This window comes from Coregonus clupeaformis, chromosome 12 (assembly GCF_020615455.1).
Source record: "Coregonus clupeaformis isolate EN_2021a chromosome 12, ASM2061545v1, whole genome shotgun sequence".
NCBI classification, from domain to species: domain Eukaryota; kingdom Metazoa; phylum Chordata; class Actinopteri; order Salmoniformes; family Salmonidae; genus Coregonus; species Coregonus clupeaformis.
Window position 1 is genome coordinate 3711567 of NC_059203.1, and position 21993 is coordinate 3733559.

General features: G+C 45.7%; 1 protein-coding gene across 1 annotated transcript; it reads left to right on the top strand.

The window, feature by feature from the left end:
* The first annotated feature begins 1084 nt into the window (after positions 1-1084).
* Positions 1085-20613, top strand: LOC121578816 (protein-glutamine gamma-glutamyltransferase 2-like). Its single transcript, XM_045224097.1, has 14 exons — positions 1085-1168; positions 2020-2190; positions 3131-3302; positions 3340-3383; positions 4886-5004; positions 5460-5588; positions 14601-14778; positions 15061-15196; positions 15283-15392; positions 15572-15814; positions 16244-16543; positions 18979-19142; positions 19562-19695; positions 20439-20613. Exons 1-14 carry the CDS (start codon positions 1159-1161, stop codon positions 20611-20613), a joined length of 2085 nt encoding a protein of 694 aa, XP_045080032.1. The 5' UTR covers positions 1085-1158.
* The last annotated feature ends 1380 nt before the right edge of the window (positions 20614-21993 follow it).

Here is a 21993-nt window from a genome sequence, read left to right on the forward strand (position 1 = left end):
GGTGTGGGGAGCAGGCACGGGCCGGGCCGGACTGGGAACAAGCACCACTGGTCTTGTGCGAGGAGCATGAACGGGCCTGGCCGGACTGGAGACACGCACCACAGGTCTGGTGCGAGGAGCAGGAACGCGCCGGGCCGGACTGGGAGCACGCACCACTAGTCTGGTGCGAGGAGCAGGAACGGGCTGGGCCGGACTGTGGAGGCGGACTAGAGGTCTGGAGCGGAGAGCTGGCACAACCCGTCCTGGCTGGCTGCCCACTTTCGCACGACACGTGCGGGGCGCTGGCACAGAACGCACTGGGCTGTGCATGTGCACTGGCGATACAGTGCGTATCTCCGCATACCTGGGTTCCTCTTTTAACCCACGCTCCTTATGTTGCCTAACCAGCTCCTCTCTCTGTGTGAAATGCGTACATGTTTATTTAAATGCTAAACATACGACAAAACAACAAACCAACGACACGTGAAGTCCTGAGGCTAAACACAAAACAAGCCTCCACACGAAACAAAATCCCACCACTAACGAGTGCCAATAGGTTGCCTAAGTATGATCCCCAATCAGAGACAACGAGCGACAGCTGTCTCTGATTGGGAATCACACCCGGCCAAACATAGACATACAATCCTAGAATGACAACATAGAAAACACAACATAGAACACCACACCTTGACTCAACATACCAGAGTCCCATAAGTCAGGGCGTGACACGCATACTACGGGTGGGTGCTGCTACGGTGACCAATGAGCCATGATAAGGCAGGGATTTGCCTAGCAGTGATTTATGATAGTGGTTGTCACTGTGCTGATCAACTGCCATGGTGGTTGTCTGTGGTTAAAGTCACCCCATGACAGAAAAACACATTGAACAATGTACTAAAACTCAAACCATAAAGAGAGTTCTACCTATAGCGGTTCAATCTCAATACTACACATAAACACACATTTCTGGTTTAATTTAGATGCTGATGTGGTGATGACTATGTAATGACACATTTTCCTGTGAATTAAGAAAAGGTGTGTACATCTCTGTGTGACGTTTGAGACATTATGACATGGGTGGGGCTCCTTTTATAAGGCCTGGCATCCTTTCATTACTTACAGAACTACAACAAGCAACTCGATCCACTTACCAACACAACCACGTGAGAGACAGCTTCAATGGATTTTGGTAAGTCAACTGAAACTTCTCGTTGCAAGATTTTTGATCAAATTCAGATGATGAAAAATGTAGATATTGCCTTGTCAAGGTACCCTATATCATGTTTAGTGACAGAGGGTCATATAGTACAGTGAATGGGTAATTGGGTGACTTGACTTGTAGAATGTAACATTTGCTTACAAAGAAAGATAATTATTGTTGGTGTATGTTCATCTGTTAAATTAATATTATTGATATTCTAATTCCTAAGTCTGTGGTCTTTGGCCTGTTTCTCTCTGCATATTCTTTCTGCATTATGCATGGTGATAGACTACACGTGTTTTCTCTATCCAGTGGCCTCAACTAGCCCAACTGACAGTCTGTTTCTGCTATGCTGCTGTCAGGCAAAAGTGACAAAACATTAGGCTTGTCACGCGCTGGCTCTGGGGACTCTTAAATGTTGAGCCAGGGTGTGGACTTGTTATGTAGTTTTCTATGTTTGTTTTCTAGATCGTTTATATCTATGTTGGCCAGGGTGGTTCCCAATCAGAGACAGCTGTAGCTCGTTGTCTCTGATTGGGGACATACTTAGGCAGCCTGTGTGCACTAGTTTATTGTGGGATCTTGTTCCGTTAAGGTTTGTGTTTAACCTAGGACTTCACGTATCGTTTTGTTCTAGTGTTGTGTACGTAATAAATAATGTACGCTTATCACGCTGCGCCTTGGTCCGCTTCATCTTATAACGATCGTGACCAGGCTAGACAAAAGCAAACGCAGAAACAGACTGACGCTCACACTAATAAAATAATAATAATCATTGTATTATCAGGACAAAATAGAAAATCAGGATTTATTTCTTTTTATTTCTTTATTTCTTGAAGACATTGGTAAGGTAGAGCTCCACTGTGAGAAGAACAACACAGCCCACAACACCAATGACATCTCAGTGAACAGACTGATAGTCAGGAGAGGCCAGTCCTTCCTGGTCACCTTTGACCTCCATGGCCCCTTCAGGCCCACAACAGACATGCTGGAGCTGATGGTGGAGACAGGTGAGCTATCTAGAATAGAACATAGAATCACTTTATTTATCTCTGCTATTTATTAGGGCTGTTTGTACTAGAGGTTTCCCGGACTCAGATTATGCTAGTCCTGGACTAAAACACACTAGGATTAATCTAGGCTAGGGCAGGGAAACCGGCCCTATGTGGATCCCCTTTGACAAGACAGACACGTGCAGTAATAATGACATTAAAACAAATCCTTGTATGCGTTGTAAATAGCTGAATTGGGGTCAATTCAATCTAATCTAAAGACTAAATTGCACCATTTACAGGACTTGAGATACCTCCACTTGTACTGTAAATGTAATGTTGACATCAAAGTTACTCTGACAGAAAATATAACATCTTATTGGACAAATACACTGAGTGTACAAAACATTAGGAACACCTGCTCTTTCCATGACATAGACTGACCTGACCAGGTGAATCCAGTTGAAAGCTATGATCCCTTATTGAATCCACTTCAATAAGGGAGGAGACAGGTTAAAGAAGGATTTTTAAGCCTTGAGACAGCTGAGACATGGATTGTGTATGTGTGCCATTCAGAGGGTGAATGGGCAAGACAATAGATTTAAGTACCCAGGCGCACTGGTTTGAGTGTGTCAAGAACTGCAATGCTCCTGGGTTTTTCATGCTCAACAGTTTCCCGTGTGTATCACCCAAAGGACATTCAAAGGACATTCAGCCAACTTGACAAGCATTGGGGTTAACATGGACCAGCATCCCTGAGGAACACTTTCGACACCATGTAGAGTACATGCCCCGACGAATTGAGTCTGTTCTGAAGGCGAAAGGGGACAACTCAATATTAGGAAGGTGTTCCTAATGTTTTGTACACTGTGTATACTACCTCACTGTTTCTGAACGTTTTCTTCCATTTCGTTCCTACTGAACACAACCCAAAACTCATCCTCCCTTCTCCATCCAGGGCCCCAGCCATCTGAGGCGTTGGGGACCAGGTCAGTGTTCGGGATACCTGAGGGCCGTGGGAAGGGTTCCTCCTGGAAGGTTGAGGTTCACCCGGACTCAGTGCTCCTGGAGGGCTCAATCACTCTGGACATCACCAGCCCAGCAGATGCCCCAGTGGGAGAGTACAGCCTGTCTGTAAAGACTCAGCGCCAACGCCACAGTGGGCAGAAGCCTGGGCAAGCTCCTTCTGCTGTTTAACCCCTGGTGCCAAGGTAAACACAATTCAATTCAAAACAACTTTATTACATCTTACATCTGTACACTTCCTGTGAACGAGATTTGAGAGTACGGTAAAGCAGATTTAATACATTATAATGGAGTATAACAAATTCATAAAAATGTTAACTAGAACTGTGATAAATTAACTATTTTAATCACACAAAGGAGAACAAATGCGGTGAATGCATCAATACAGCCATGGTAACTATTTGATACAGTATCTGGAGGGTGTGAAATGCTGCATTCCTGAATGTTCTTATCAGTTTAAAAGCTGGAAATTGCTAACTTTACAGAGATTGTTGTAACCCATGTCTCTGTATGGGTTGGGAAGACGCCTCATAATTGTTTTGGAACATAATAGCCCATATACACAGATACAAACAATGGGCCACAACACAGCTTGGTAACATCCTGGTAGCACAGCCTGGTAGCACAGCTTGGTAACATACTGGTAACAGCCTAGTAACAGCCTGGTAAGATCCTGGTAACAGCCTAGTAACAGCCTGGTAACACAGCCTGGTAAGATCCTGGTAACAGCCTAGTAACAGCCTGGTAACACAGCCTGGTAAGACCCTGGTACCATCCTGGTAACACAGCCGGGTAACATCCTGGTAACACAGCCCGGTAAAACACAGCTTGGTAACATCCTGGTAACACAGCCTAGTTACACAGCCTGGTTACAGCCTAGTAACAGCCTGGTAACACAGCCTGGTAACATCCTGGTACCATCCTGGTAACACAGCCTGGTAACATCCTGGTAACATCTTGGTAACACAGCCTAGTAACACAGCCTGGTTACAGCCTAGTAACAGCCTGGTAACACAGCCTGGTAACATCCTGGTACCATCCTGGTAACACAGCCTGGTAACATCCTGGTAACATCTTGGTAACACAGCCTGGTAACATCCTGGTAACATCTTGGTAACACAGCCTAGTAACACAGCCTGGTAAGATCCTGGTAACAGCCTAATAACATCCTGGTAACACAGCCTGGTAACATCCTGGTACCATCCTGGTAACACAGCCTGGTAACATCCTGGTAACATCTTGGTAACACAGCCTGGTAACATCCTGGTAACACAGCCCGGTAACACAGCTTGGTAACATCCTGGTAACACAGCCTGGTAACATCCTGGTACCATCCTGGTAACACAGCCTGGTAACATCCTGGTAATATCCTGGTAACATCCTGGTAACACATCCTGGTAACACAGCCCGGTAACATCCTGGTAATATCCTGGTAACACAGCCTGGTAACATCCTGGTAACACAGCCCGGTAACACAGCTTGGTAACATCCTGGTAACACTACATTCTAGCATGGGAGACAGTGGTCATAACACAGTAACAGCATGATAACATGTTAAAGTTACCCCTTCATTTCATTTTGTATAATAATATATTTTTTATTTATCATTTATTTAACCAGCCAAGTCAGTTGAACAAATTCTTATAATTCATGTTTTGAAACTGCTGTATTTTGTGGCGGGCTGTAGAGGACTGGGTGCATCTACCTGAAGAGGAGGAGAGGCAGGAGTATGTGATGAGAGAACAAGGCCTGGTGTACAGAGGTTCTGACAAATACATCAGCTCCCTGGCGTGGGACTTCGGACAGGTACACAGAACAAACAATACAGTATTGCACAGTTGAAAAGTGCTGCTTATAACATATAGGGCTGGTTTCCTGGATACAGATTAAACCTATTCCTCGACTAAAAAGCAAAACTCAATGGAGAATCTCCACCAATAATTATTTTTACTCTAGATAAATCCAGGACTAATCTGTTGCCCGGGAAACCGCCCCCAAGTGTTACACAACGATATATCAGTCGAAGTGATTGGCTAGAGTCCTGTGTGGCTCCGTTGGTAAAGCATGGCGCTTGCAATGCCAGGGTTGTGGGTTTCGATTACCACGGGAGACCAATACGAACATTTATCCATTCAATACTGTAAATCGCTCTGGATAAGAGCGTCTGCTAAATTACTAAAATGTATGTAAGTATAGACAAGACATGTTAGAAATAGTTGTAGGCTACCTAGCTAACGTGCCCAAATGTATTGTTTCTCCAGTTTGAAGACGATATAGTGGACATTTGCCTGAAGCTGCTTGACGTGAACCCCAAGTGTCTGAGAGACCCCGCCAAGGACTTCTCTGCTCGTTGCAACCCCATCTATGTCAGTAGGGTGGTCAGTGCCATGGTAAGACTGGAGATCTGACCCCCACTAGTAACAGCGACAACATTATTGAACCCCACTAGTAACAGCGACAACATTATTGACCCCCACTAGTAACAGCGACAACATTATTGAACCCCACTAGTAACAGCGACAACATTATTGAACCCCACTAGTAACAGCGACAACATTATTGAACCCCACTAGTAACAGCGACAACATTATTGAACCCCACTAGTAACAGCGACAACATTATTGAACCCCACTAGTAACAGCGACAACATTATTGAACCCCACTAGTAACAGCGACAACATTATTGAACCCCACTAGTAACAGCAACAACATTATTGAACCCCACTAGTAACAGCGACAATATTATTGAACCCCACTAGTAACAGCGACAACATTATTGAACCCCACTAGTAACAGCGACAACATTATTGAACCCCACTAGTAACAGTAAACAGTTTTCCATCCAATCTTGTAATGCGAGTAAAGTACATGTCAGTTAAAACATTTCATAACAGTGCTGATGGAAAATGTTTTCAGTAAACTTTCCAAATGTTGACAAAACAAAATACACTAGACAAGGTGGGATCTTTTTGTGTCGGTAAAATGAACTATGAGAGAAATGTTGGTGGAAATGCTTTTATGCGCAAATATTGATTCAATAACCATCATTTCGAAGTAAACATGGAGTCACGTAATGACATGTTGTGTGGTCCTCCCACTACGACTCATCGGGAAAGCATGCAGTTTATTAGGCTACAGATGAAGAAATGAATGATGAACTTCACAGGGTGCTGAATGTGCAAGGTGATAAGCTTGATATTTCTTTATAATAAATATCGAGGGCCTTATTCTGGTAACATGATCCTCGATGCTTGGCTGTCCTCGTTTGACAAATAAAAAATTATCTCATCATGTAGGCTAAAGTGCATTCGGAAAGTTCAGACCCCTGGACTTTTTTCCACATTTTGTTACATTACAGCCTTATTCTAAAATTGATTAAATCGTTTTTCCCCTTATCAATCTACACACAATACCCCATAATGACAAAGCAAAAACACGTTTTTAGAAATTTGAGCAAATGTATATATAAAAAAAAAAAACGGAAATATTACATTTACATAAATATTCAGACCCTTTACTCAGTACTTTGTTAAAGCACCTTTGGCAGCGATTACAGCCTGGAGTCTTCTTGCGTATGATGCTACAAGCTTGGCACACCTGTATTAGGCGAGTTTCTCCCATTCTTCTCTGCAGATCCTCTCAAGCTCTGTCAGATTGTATGGGGAGTGTCGCTCCTCAGCTATTTTCAGGTCTCTCCAGAGAACCTTTGCCCCAGTCTGAGGTCCTGAGCGCTCTGGAGCAGGTTTTCATCAAGGATCTTCTATGTACTTTGCTCCTTTCATCATTCCCTCGATCCTGACTAGTCTCCTAGTCCCTGCCGCTGAAAAACATTCCCACAGCATGATGCTGCCACCACCATGCCAGGTTTCCTCCAGACGTGACGCTTGGCATTCAGGCCAAAGAATTCAATCTTGGTTTCATCAGACCAGAGAATCTTGTTTCTCATGGTCTGAGAGTCATTTGGTGCCTTTTGGCAAACTCCAGCGGGCTGTCATGTGCCTTTTACTGAGGACGGGCTTCCGTCTGGCCACTCTACCATAAAGGCCTGATTGGTGGAGTGCTGCAGACATGGTTGTCCTTCTGGAAGGTTCTCACATCTCCACAGAGGAACTCTGGAGCTCTGTCAGAGTGACCATCAGGTTCTCGGTCACCTCCCTGACCAAGGTCCTTCTCCCCCGATTGCTAAGTTTGGCCGGGCGACCAGCTCTAGGAAGAGTCTTGGTGGTTCCAAACTACTTCCATTTAAGAATTATGGAGGCCACTGTGATCTTGGGGACCTTCAATGCTGCAGAAATTTTTTGTTACCTTTCCCCAAATCTGTGCCTTGACACAATCCTGTCTTGGAGCTCTATTGACAATTCCTTCAACCTCATGGCTTGGTTTTTGCTCTGACATGCACTGTCAACTGTGGGACCTTATATAGACAGGTGTGTGCCTTTCCAAATCATGTCCAATCAATCGAATTTACCACAGGTGGACTCCAGTCAAGTTGTATAAACATCTCAAGGATCATCAATGGAAACAGGATGCATCTGAGCTCAATTTCAAGTCTCATAGCTAAGGGTCTGAATACTTATGTAAATAAGGTATTTCTGTTTTTATTTGTAATACATTTGCAAAAAAAATCTAAAACCCTGTTTTCACTTCGTCATTATGGGGTATTGTGTGTAGATTGATTAAGATTTTTATTTATTTAATCCATTTTAGAATAAGGCTGTAACTTAACAAAATGTGAAAAAAGTAATTGGGTCTGAATACTTTCCGAATGCACTGTATACCCGCAATGTATCTGCGAGCTGTGCCAATACCAGAGTGGGAACATTCGCTACATAAAGAATTTAACCGCAAAAGGTATTTTTATGTCCACTATGTCATCACCCCACAGCCTTTTATCCGAAAAAAAAAAAAAAAAGGTCAATTTAATGGAAACACATCTCTGGTGGGAAAATGCACATATTGTTTTTATGCAGATTTTTGAATATTCGCATGAAAATCTGTCACCAATTGGATGGAAATTCTAGCTAGTGACAACATTATTGAACCCCACTAGTAACAGTGACAACGTTATTGAACCCAACTAGTAACAGTGATAACATTATTGAACCCCACTAGTAACAGTGACAACGTTATTGAACCCCACTAGTAACAGTGACAACATTATTGAACCCCACTAGTAACAGTGATAACATTATTGAACCCCACTAGTAACAGTGATAACATTATTGAACCCCACTAGTAACAGTGACAACATTATTGAACCCCACTAGTAACAGTGACAACGTTATTGAACCCCACTAGTAACAGTGACAACATTATTGAACCCCACTAGTAACAGTGACAACGTTATTGAAACCCACTAGTAACAGTGACAACATTATTGAACCCCACTAGTAACAGTGACAACATTATTGAACCCCACTAGTAACAGTGACAACGTTATTGAACCCCACTAGTAACAGTGACAACATTATTGAACCCCACTAGTAACAGTGACAACATTATTGATGTCAAGAGTTGCTGTAGGTAGGTGTGGTGTGGAATCAAGCGCAGGACGCAGAAGTAAAGTCCAACCAAATACTTTAGTAGATCACACAAAAATAATCCAACAAACCAGCCCGGAGGCGAGAAAAGCGCGCACAGGCGTAAACAAACGTGCGCACTAAACAAGTGCGTAATCTTCTCCTAAATAAAAACTAGGAGGTAAGCTACAAAATAGCGCACCAAAATACAGGTAGCGCAGCAACACGACAAGGAACAATTACACACAACACCTAACTAACAACAAGGAACTAAATAGGGTGCTTAATGAGACATAACACAAAACAGGTGTGACAAACAGACAAAACCAATCAAACAAGAAACATAGAACGGTGGCAGCTAGTACTCCGGAGACGACGACCGCCGAAACCTGCCCGAACAAGGAGGAGGGGCCGCCTCGGCCGAAACCGTGACAGTACCCCCCCCTTGACGCGCGGCTCCAGCCGTGCGCCGCCCCCGGCCTCGGGGACTACCAGGAGGACGCGGAGCAGGGAGCGTAGGATGACCACGATGGAATTCGGTCAGTAGGGACGGATCCAGAATGTCCCTCCTCGGCACCCAGCACCGCTCCTCCGGACCGTACCCCTCCCACTCCACGAGATATTGGAGACCCCCATCCGGCGTCTCGAATCCAGGATGGTCCGAACAGTGTGACGCCGGAGCCCCTCGATGTCCAACGGGGGCGGAGGAGTCTCCTCAATCTCAAAGTCCTGGAGTGGACCAGCTACCACCCGGCCTGAGGAGAGACACATGGAACGAGGGGTTAATATTCTTGTAATCAATGGGCAGTTGTAACCTGTAACACACCTCGTTCAATCTCCTCAGGACTTTAAAGGCCCCCACAAACCGCCGACCCAGCTTCCGGCAGGGCAGGCGGAGGGGCAGGTTTCTGGTTGAGAGCCAGACTCGATCTCCAGGTGCGTACACTGGCCCCTCACTGCGGTGTAGGTCGGCGCTCGTCTTCTGTCGACGGATGGCTCGCTGCAGATGGACGTGTGCAGCGTTCCACGTCTCCTCCGAGCGCCGCACCCACTCATCCACAGCAGGGGCCTCGATCTGGCTCTCATGCCAAGGTGCCAGAACCGGCTGGTACCCCAACACACACTGGAAAGGGGTTAGTCTAGTGGAGGAGTGGCGGAGAGAGTTCTGTGCCATCTCGGCCCAGGGCACATATCTCGCCCACTCCTCCGGCCGGCCCTGACAATATGACCTCAGAAACCTACCCACATCCTGGTTGACTCGTTCGACCTGCCCATTACTCTCCGGGTGGTAACCCGAGGTAAGGCTCACCGAGACCCCCAACCGTTCCATAAAGGCTCTCCAGACTCTGGAGGTAAACTGGGGGCCTCGATTGGACACTATATCCTCGGGTACCCCGTAATGCCGGAAGACGTGAGTAAATAGAGCCTCAGCGGTCTGTAGGGCAGTAGGAAGACCCGGCATGGGAAGGAGACGACAGGCCTTCGAGAACCGATCCACAACGACCAGGATGGTGGTATTCCCTTGTGAGGAGGGAAGGTCGGTAACAAAATCCACCGAGAGGTGAGACCAGGGTCGTTGTGGAACAGGCAGGGGCTGTAATTTTCCCCTGGGCAAGTGTCTGGGCGCCTTACACTGGGCACACACTGAGCAGGAGGAGACATAAACCCTCACATCCCTGGCTAACGTTGGCCACCAGTACTTCGTACTAAGGCAGTGCACTGTCCGGCCAATACCTGGATGTCCAGAGGAGGGTGACGTGTGAGCCCAATAAATCAGCCGATCCCGGACCTCGAGCGGGGACGTACGTCCGACCCTCCGGACACTGTGGAGGGCTAGGGTCGGTGCGTAATGCCCGCTCGATCTCCGCATCGACCTCCCACACCACCGGTGCCACCAGACAAGACTCCGGTAGTATGGGAATGGGCTCCACGCACCTCTCCTCCGTGTCATACCTCCGGGACAGGGCATCTGCCTTCCGTTCTGGGACCCAGGGATGTAAGTGATCTTGAACACAAACCGGGCGAGAAACATAGTCCATCGAGCCTGGCGAGGATTCAGTCTCCTAGCTGCCCGAATGTATTCCAGGTTACGGTGGTCGGTCAGAATGAGGAAAGGGTGTTGAGCCCCCTCAAGCCAATGCCTCCACACCTTTAGGGCCTGTACTACGGCTAACAGCTCCCTGTCCCCTACGTCATAATTCCGCTCCGCCGGACTGAGCTTCTTAGAATAAAAAGCACAGGGGCGGAGCTTAGGTGGTGTGCCAGACCGTTGTGAAAGAACTGCCCCGATACCGGCCTCAGACGCGTCCACCTCTACTTGGAAGGGTAAAGCGGGATCCGGGTGCGCCAGCACCGAGCCGAGGTAAACAGGTCCTTCAGTCTCCCAAAGGCCCTGTCCGCCTCAGCCGACCACTGCAAGCGCACCGGACCCCCCTTCAGAAGAGACGTTATGGGAGCTGCCACCTGTCCAAAACCCCGGATAAACCTCCGGTAGTAATTCGCAAAACCCAAGAACCGCTGCACCTCTTTAACCGTAGTTGGGGTTTGCCAATTACGCACGGCAGACACTCGGTCCACCTCCATTCTCACCCCTGACGCAGACAACTGGTAACCCAAAAAAGGAGACTGACTCCTGAAAGAACAGACATTTCTCGGCTTTGACATACAGGTCATGCTCCAACAGTCTCCTCAATACCCTGCGCACCAGGGCTACATGCTCGGCCCGAGTAGAACTGTACACAAGAATATCATCTATGTACACCACCACTCCCTGCGCCTGCATGTCCCGGAAAATCTCATCTACAAACGATTGGAAGACTGATGGAGCATTCATTAACCCATATGGCATGACGAGATACTCGTAATGGCCGGAGGTAGTACTAAATGCTGTCTTCCACTCATCGCCCTCCCTAATGCGCACCAAGTTATATGCGCTCCTGAGGTCCAATTTTGTGAAGAACCGTGCCCCGTGTAATGACTCCGTCATGGTCGCAATCAGCGGGAGTGGATAACTATATTTCACAGTCACCTGATTGAGACCGCGGTAATCAATACACGGACGCAAACCTCCATCCTTTTTCTTCACAAAAAAGAAGCTCGAGGAATGCGGGAGAAGTGGAGGGCCGTATGTATCCCTGTCTCAGAGACTCGGCAATGTAAGTCTCCATTGCCCTTTTCTCCTCCTGTGACAAAGGATACACACGGCTCCGCGGGAGCGCAGCTCCTGTCTGGAGGTCTATCGCACAATCCCCCTGTCTATGAGGCGGCAACCGTGCCGCTCTGGTCTTACTAAACACGAGTGCCAAATCCTCATACTCAGGCGGAATGTGCAGTGCTGGCATCTGGTTCGGGCTCTCCACCGAGGTCGCCCCTACGGAAACACCCAGACATAGCCCCTCACACTGAGCAGACCACCCTTTAAGAGCCTTCTCTCGCCACGAAATCGTAGGATCATGGGTAATCAACCAGGGAAGCCCCAGTACCACCGGATACGCAGGAGAGTCGATCAGATAGAGTTGAATCGTCTCCTCATGACCCCCTGCGTCATCATCCTAAGTGGCGCCGTGACCTCCCTAATCAACCCAGATCCTAACGGACGACTATCTAAGGCATGTACAGGGAAGGGCTTATCGACTGGAAGGAGGGGAATCCCTAACTCAACACAGAATTTACGATCTACAAAATTCCCAGCTGCGCCTGAATCGACTAGCGCCTTATGCTGGGAACGAGGTGCAACCTGTGGGAAATAAACAGGTAATGTAATGTGTACGACAGAAAGCTCTGGGTAAGTAGGGCGCCTACTCACCTGGGAGGACTCCCCAATGTGTGACCTGCCATCTCCCTCACCAGGGGACCCTCCCCAGCACCTAGCCGCGGTGTGCCCTCCGCGGCCACAGTTGGTGCAGGAGACTGCCCCCCTCGGGCTCCTTCCTCTCCTCCTTCTAGCGCCAGCACCTCCAAGCTCCATCGGGCTCGGCTCGGAGGCGCTGGAGGGTGGAATGGGAGGCCCCCACCTGGGACGTCCGCGGGTCGCGAGCAGGGTGTCCAGCCGAATGGCCATGTCCACCAACTGGTCAAATGTTAGTGTAGTATCCCTGCACGCTAAATCTCTACGGACGTCCTCCCGAAGGCTACATCTAAAGTGGTCCATGAGGGCCCTCTCATTCCACCCTGCATCTGCCGCTAGAGTCCGGAACTCCAGCGCAAACTCTTGAGCGCTCCTCATCCCCTGTCGGAGGTAGAATAGACGCTCCCCGCCGCCTTCCCCTCTGGTGGATGGTCGAAGACAGCACGGAAGCGGCGGGAGAACTCCGCATAGGTGACTGTGGTGGCGTCTATTCCCCTCCATTCGGCGTTGGCCCACTCCAACGCCTTGCCGGTGAGACAGGAGATGAGGGCGGAAACGCTCGTATCCCGAGGGCGCCGGGTGTATGGTGGCAAGGTAGAGCTCCACTTGTAATAGGAACCCCTGACACCCGGCAGCGGTGCCGTCGTACGCCCTCGGGAGCGAGAGCCGAATCCCACTGGGTTCCGGTAGTTGGACGGGCGGGCTGTCCGATGGTGATGGTGCGATAGGTGGGGGTGTGGGTACCCCGCTGGTCTCCCAGCGATGGAGGGTGTTCATGACGCGGTCCAAGGCGTGCCCAATCTGGTTGATACGATCCTCTTGACCACGAAGACGCTCCTCCATGATGTCGGTGGGTGCTCCTGCTGATTCCATATGTGGTGTGTAATTCTGTCAAGAGTTGCTGTAGGTAGGTGTGGTGTGGAATCAGGCACAGGACGCAGAAGTAAAGTCCAACCAAATACTTTAGTAGATCACACAAAAATAATCCAACAAACCAGCCCGGAGGCGAGAAAAGCGCGCACAGGCGTAAACAAACGGGCGCACTAAACAAGTGCGTAATCTTCTCCTAAATAAAAACAAGGAGGTAAGCTACAAAATAGCGCACCAAAATACAGGTAGCGCAGCAACACGACAAGGAACAATTACACACAACACCTAACTAACAACAAGGAACTAAATAGGGTGCTTAATGAGACATAACACAAAACAGGTGTGACAAACAGACAAAACCAATCAAACAAGAAACATAGAACGGTGGCAGCTAGTACTCCGGAGACGACGACCGCCGAAACCTGCCCGAACAAGGAGGAGGGGCCGCCTCGGCCGAAACCGTGACAATTGAACCCCACTAGTAACAGTGACAACATTATTGAACCCCACTAGTAACAGTGACAACATTATTGAACCCCACTAGTAACACTGACAACATTATTGAACCCCACTAGTAACACTGACAACATTATTGAACCCCACTAGTAACACTGACAACATTATTGAACCCCACTAGTAACAGTGATAACATTATTGAACCCCACTAGTAACAGTGACAACGTTATTGAACCCCACTAGTAACAGTGACAACGTTATTGAACCCCACTAGTAACAGTGACAACATTATTGAACCCCACTAGTAACAGTGACAACGTTATTGAACCCCACTAGTAACAGTGACAACATTATTGAACCCCACTAGTAACAGTGACATTCTTTAATCATCATAAGGTCATAGTACTGTATGAACAGCATAAGAAAATACATTGGTTCATTTCTGGAACGTCATCTAGCCCTGTTCACTATAAATGGGTCCAGTGCAACTAAGTAAGGTGTTGTTGCACATATAGGACTGGTTTCCCGGACCCAGATTAAACCTAGTCCTGGACTAAAAATAACTTTCCACACTGAGCTTTTTAGTCCAAGGCTCAATCTAGATCCACGAAACCAACTACATTTGAGATATTACAAAAACACATTCACTCAGCCAAATGACAGTTCTGAAATTTATAATTTATAATTTTAACATTATTTTCCTTGCCCAGATCAACGCTAATGATGACAGAGGTGTCCTGTTGGGGCGGTGGGATGGTCAATACAATGGTGGCGTGTCCCCCACTCACTGGAACGGCAGTGTGGAGGTACTAAGGAGGTGGCTCAACAATGGAGGCAATCCAGTCAAGTATGGCCAGTGTTGGGTGTTCGCCGCTGTAATGTGCACAGGTAGCCTATCACTGTCCAATCTATCTTAAATTATTATTTTAGTCAATCAATCAATACAACGATATTTAAATAGCGCTGACTGTACTGCAAGCGCTCAGACCCAGGGTTGTGATTGGTTTTGAGAGGGATGGCAAGATTACCCACCATCTGTGTCCGATTCATCTCTGACCAGAGGAGAGAGGCTGGGTGTCAATGCCTTGGATGTCTTTATTTAGTTAACCAGTATCCTTTGGATGTCTTTATTTAGTTAACCAGTGTGCCTGAAATGTATTTCCATGTCAGTACTGAGGTGTTTGGGAATCCCATGTCGAGTGGTTACCAACTTCCAGTCAGCCCACGACACCGACAAAAACCTGACAATTGACGACTTCTTCTCCGACAATGGAGTCAGACCCAAACAGAGCCAAGACAGTGTCTGGTAAATGCAACATCAGGTCATTGTGGCTACAGTATGAAGAGTGATGCCAATAGCATGATGTTTTAAAGACTGGTGTTTCTGCTCAGGAACTACCATGTGTGGGTGGAGGCCTGGATGAGACGGCCCGATCTCTCAGGAGACTCCTTATATGACGGCTGGCAGGCTGTGGACCCTACCCCTCAAGAGAAAAGCACTGGTATGGTCTAACTTCCATCTCATCTCACACCAACATACATAATAACACACTTCTGGAGTATGTATGTACTGTATGTTGTGTTATTATGAAGATGGTGCTGAGTTTGTGTCCTGGGTCTGGGAGACATGAAGGGAACTCCCTGTTATACACTCATGTTGTTTTCCCTTCCTCTCCCCCAGGTGTTTACTGCTGCGGCCCTGCTCCAGTCAAGGCCATACTGCAGGGTCACATTGACCTCAAATACGATGTGCCCTTTGTCTTCGCCGAAGTCAACGCCGACCGTGTAACCTGGATGGTGTTCGCTGACGGCTCCAAGAAAAAGATCTTAACGGACACTGGGTCCATAGGCCAGAACATCAGCACCAAGGCAGTGGGCAGCGACAAGAGAGTGGACATCACGGCCAACTATAAATATGCAGAGGGTTGGTATTGAATGAACTGAGAGAGTCTGACTATATCTACAAAGGTTGACTTGTCAGATGTTTTCTTTAAAAAACGTCCTGGAGGTTAAATGTCAAAAGCCAGCCACTAGCTTTTTAGGACCAGTTCTGTATGGAGTAACGCTAAGGCTGTCCAATCTCCACCCTTTTATACATTTTGGCTGTTGAACTGTTATCAATTGATTTCCGAAATAATGCAGCGTTACAAGGGTTATGCCTATCATAAGGGTAGAAGCGTATTTTATGTCTTTGAGAGCTAGGGTTGGTCTGGGAAATAGTTCTGTACTTTTTTAAGAGATGAGTTAGAAAAGGGCTGTGTCCACCTGTCACAAGACATAATTCTCCTAGGTGAGTGAGGGCAACTGCTTGAGTGACCAGCTACTCATCCAAAATGTCACACATTTAAAACAGGCACGGAAAAGGAGAGGACTGTGTACAATAACGCAGTGAACAGAGTCAACAATCTCGACGACAAAGAGAATTCAAACGGGATCCTTGACCGCAAACCTTCTGATGTTTCCATGAAAATCGTGGAGCTGACCAAGCCGCTCAGCGGCAAAGACATCGACCTCAAGCTTGTACTGAACAGCGACGACCGTGAGACTCGGACACTAGTGATCCATGTCAACGTTCAGGCCATGAGATACACCGGCATTCCATCCTCCAAGATACAGACTGAATTGAAAGAACAGAAGCTCCGTCCCAACCAAGGTAGAGTGAAAATGTTTCAAACTCTTTCCATGAGTAGGCCTACAAGGCTGAACTAACAAAGGGGGGCATTTACATCACAGAACAAAGAGAACTGAAACACTTCTCAAAACCAAGAACACATTGCAGCTATTTACTTTCATAATTCTTTGTCAACATCCTTGGTTTGACGCATGCATCAATCTCAATGATTGATTATGTCACAAAGGTGGTGTATTTCAGGAGTGCATATAGATAGCATTTACAGTTGAAGTCGGAAGTTTGCATACACTTTAGCCAAATACATTTAAACTCAGTTTTTCACAATTCCTGACATTTAATCCTAGTAAAAATTCCCTGTCTTAGGTCAGTTAGGATCACCACTTTATTTCAAGAATGTGAAATGTCAGAATAATAGTAGAGAGAATTATTTATTTCAGCTTTTATTTATTTCATCACATTCCCAGTGGGTCAGAAGATTACATACACTCAATTAGTATTTGGTAGCATTGCCTTTAAATTGCTTAACTTGGGTCAAACATTTTTGGTAGTCTTCCACAAGCTTCCCACAATAAGTTGGGTGAATTTTGGCCCATTCCTGCTGACAGAGCTGGTGTAACTGAGTCAGGTTTGTAGGCCTCCTTGCTCGCACACGCTTTTTCAGTTCTGCCCACAAATGTTCTATAGGATTGAGGTAAGGGCTTTGTGATGGCCACTCCAATACCTTGACTTTGTTGTCCTTAAGCCATTTTGCCACAACTTTGGAAGTATGCTTGGGGTCATTGTCCATTTGGAAGACCCATTTGCGACCAAGCTTTAACTTCCTGACTGATGTCTTGAGCTATTGCTTCAATATGTTCACATCATTTTCCTTCCTCATGATGCCATCTATTTTGTGAAGTGCACCAGTCCCTCTTTAGCAAAGCACCCCCACAGCATGATGCTGCCACCCCTGTACTTCACGGTTGGGATGGTGTTCTTCGGCTTGCAAGTGTCCCCCTTTTTCCTCCAAACATAACGATGGTCATTATGGCCAAACCGTTCTATTTTTGTTTAATCAGACCAGAGGACATTTCTCCAAAAAGTATGATCTTTATCCCCATGTGCAGTTGCAAACCGTAGTCTGGCTTTTTTATGGCGGTTTTGGAGCAGTGGCTTCTTCCTTGCTGAGCGGCCTTTCAGGTTATGTCGATATAGGACTCGTTTTACTGTGGATATAGATACTTTTGTACCTGTTTCCTCCAGCATCTTCACAAGGTCCTTTGCTGTTGTTCTGGGATTGATTTGCACTTTTCGCACCAAAGTATGTTCATCTCTAGGAGACAGAACGCGTCTCCTTCCTGAGCGGTATGATGGCTGCGTAGTCCCATGGTGTTTATACTTGTGTACTATTGTTTGTAAAGATGAACGTGGTACCTTCAGGCGTTTGGAAATTGCTCCCAAGGATGAACCAGACTTTTGGAGGTCTACAATTGTTTTTCTGAGGTCTTGGCTGATTTCTTTTGATTTTCCCATGATGTCAAGCAAAGAGGCACTGAGTTTGAAGGTAGGCCTTGAAATACATCCACAGGTACACCTCCAATTGACTCAAATTATGTCAATTAGCCTATCAGAAGCTTCTAAAGCCATGACATCATTTTCTGGAATTGTCCAAGCTGTTTAAAGGCACAGTCAACTGAGTGTATGTAAACTTCTGACCCAATGGAATTGTGATACCGTGAATTATAAGTGAAATAATCTGTCTGTAAACAATTGTTGGAAAAATTACTTGTGTCATACACAAAGTAGATGTCCTAACTGACTTGCTAAAACTATCGTTTGTTAACAAGAAATTTGTGGAGTGGTTGAAAAACGAGTTTTAATGACTCCAACCTAAGTGTATGTAAACTTCCGACTTCAACTGTAACTGGTAAATTTAACAAAGCTGTAAAGTCTCATGTATAGCTGTGTAGCAAATCAACTGACACTAACTCTTATGGCTGTCAGGTTGCTAACATTGTACTGATGACACTACAGAATGTTTGGGTTGCTAACGTTGTACTGAGGACACCACAGAATGTTAGGGTTGCTAACGTTGTACTGAGGACACCACAGAATGTTAGGGTTGCTAACGTTGTACTGAGGACACCACAGAATGTTAGGGTTGCTAACGTTGTACTGAGGACACTACAGAATGTTAGGGTTGCTAACGTTGTACTGAGGACACTACAGAATGTTAGGGTTGCTAACGTTGTACTGAGGACACTATAGAATGTTAGGGTTGCTAACGTTGTACTGAGGACACTACAGAATGTTAGGGTTGCTAACGTTGTACTGAGGACACCACAGAATGTTAGGGTTGCTAACGTTGTACTGAGGACACCACAGAATGTTAGGGTTGCTAACGTTGTACTGATGACATCACAGAATGTTAGCCTTTGTGATACATTGACAATCAAATGCATTGTCTGTGTTGGCAGATCTGATTATACCCATCCACATCCCCTTCTCTGTGTACGGTGAGAACATGCGGGAGAGCAACAGCATCAAGGTTTCGGCTGTGGTCACAGACAAGGACAACAGTGATGCAGTGTACATCACAGAGAAAGACATTGTGCCAGAGAGCCCTTCACTCACCATCAAAGTGAGTACTGTATATTCCCCAAATTGTAATTTCGCGCATCTGTCAGATCCTTAAGCCACTCCAATAACTTAATTAGAACAGCTCAACTTTCTCTGAGTGACATTCATTGGGGTCATTATGGAACAAGCCCCAAGGCTCTTTACGTGCTCTTGGGTTACCATTTCAAATTTGTAGGTGGCAAACATACTAGTAGCGAGAATAGCATTTTGCAAGGAATATAACGGTTGGCCTGTGAATAAACGTGATGTGAAGATGAAAATCGAAAGTGTTAGACTGTCATCTGAACAATTGATCTATTCAATACAATGCCAATATCAGTAACACCCACTCAACTGGAGATGGGGTTTATTCAGTGTGATAATTCTAATATAATATACTATCTAGCAGATGCTTTTATTCTGATGTTTCTTCTCTTTTAGGCCATTGGATCTGAATTGCAGTATAGTGACATGATGGCAGAGGTTGTGTTTGAGAACCCTATATCCAAGGGTCTAAGAGACTGCTCCATCACAGTGACTGGCAGTGGCTTGCTGACAGAGACAATGGAAGCCAGGTAGGCCTATGTGACATTTCTCTGCCGTCTTTACGAGCAAGGTTTCGGTTTGTCATAAAACCTGAATCCATCCCACTGGGCAAAAACTGGTTGAATCAACGTTGTTTCCATGTAACTTCAACCAAAACAATCAATGTGATGACGTTGAATCAACATGGAAAACTGATTGGATTTGCAAAAAGTAAACTTTTTAACCTTTTTGTTGATTTCAAGTTGAATTCACGTTAGTTGATAACTCAACCAAATGTACACTACCGTTCAAAAGTTTAGGGTCACTTAGAAATGTCATTGTTTTCGAAAGAAAAGCAATTTTTTTGTCCATGAAAATAACATCAAATTGATCAGAAATACAGTGTAGACATTGTTAATGTTGTAAATGGCTATTGTAGCTGGAAATGGCTGATTTTTAATGGAATATCTACATAGGCGTACAGAGGCCCATTATCAGCAACCATCAGTCCTGTGTTCCAATGGCACGTTGTGTTTGCTAATTCAAGTTTATCATTTTAAAAGGCTAATTGATCATTAGAAAACCCTTTTGCAATTATGTTAGCACAGCTGAAAACTGTTGTGCTGATTAAAGAAGCAATAAAACTGGCCTTCTTGAGACTAGTTGAGTATCTGGAGCATCAGCAATTGTGCGTTCGATTATGGGCTGTTCGTTATTTTACACTACCTTGTGTGTTGAAGTTTAGAGATCTAAAGATGCTTTGAGGTATAATTTATTTAATGTGTCTCCTCAGATTTCCTTTCCTAAAACAAGGGCAACAGCTGCGTGTGAAGATGCCCTTTACTCCATACAGACCCGGTCCTAAGAAGCTAGTGGCCAACTTCAACTGTGACCAATTCAGGAACATTAAGGCGAGCTGCAATGTGGACATCCTACCTGTCACCAGTGCTGTCCCCCCACTGCCGTAGACAGTAAAGCCCTCGTGAGAATAACTATAATAACTCAAATAAGTTCTGCAATTTATACTGTATTATCCTGTTATATCGTATATCAGCCTTTGTTAAAGTATGGGTCGCGACCCTGACCTGTTAATGGTGGGTCGCGATGTTTCAGAGTAAATGTATAATGATTTAATATATGTCGCGCGTCACTACTTCACAGGAGAGGGATTTGAACGTAAACTTTTTTTTTTAATCAAAATGTGTTTTTTTTGGCAGAAATGCCTTAAGGACATGCAAACTTTCATGTGCCTTTATAATAAACTTGTATGCCATCTGTATTTACAAATACAATTGTTAACTTACGAGCCTAGTTGGTTTAGCCACGGAAAAATACAGGAACCCCGCTAGCCATGATTGGCTGAGATAATAGATGGGCTGGACAAGCCGAGAGATGAGTTCGGATTGGTCTGCCATGTCTATAACATGAGTTGGTCAGTATGTGTAGGTCATTATTTCTAACGCAGCTTTTTTGAAAGATGTCACGTAGTAGAACTGCTGAAGTGTTGCTCTCCACTTTCTGGAGGACCGAGTTTTGAAATCAGTGGAATGCCCGGTGGAATAGAGTATGATAGCTAAAGAGATGGAGAAAATTCTGCTGTTTGATTGCAAATATGCAGATGGAGTCGAAAAGAGAAAACACAGAAGGCTGTTGTATAAAACACCTGTCTCCGGATTACATCTTCAAACTAAGGGCAACCATGGCATCTGTGACAGATAGGGAGAAGCGTTCATCCATGTGTTTGGGTAAGAGAGTCTAGCTAGCTATATTTTCAGATATTATAAGTTTCTAATTTTGTCAGAAAGTCGCTTTGATTGCTAGTTAAAGCTTACTGTTAGCTAGCTAGGTAACGTTACATGTATGATCTATGTAGTAATATTATTCGTATCTCAGAGCCATTTGCATTGCTAGTTATAGCCTAATGTTAGCTAGCTAACATTGAACCTGGTTGGTTAGCTACCTGCAGATTCATGCCGGGTAGTAACGTTATGAGTTGGGATTATGGTTAATTGTTTAGCTAGCTAGCTAGACTCCACTTTGCAAGTAACCATTTCACTACACCTTCTGTATCCAGTGCATGTGTGTCACGCCCTGACTCAGGGGACGCTTATATGTTGAGTCAGGGTGTGTATATTCCTTGTTGTGCATTTTCTATGTGGGGTATTCTAGTATGTATATTTCTATGTTGGCCGGTGTGGTTCCCAATCAGAGGCAGCTGTCGCTCGTTGTCTCTGATTGGGGACCATACTTAAGCAGCCTATTGGCACTATGTAGTTGTGGGATCTTGTTCCGTGTAAGGTTTGTTGTTCTGTACTACCTTGGACTTCACGGTTCGTTTCCTTTGTTGT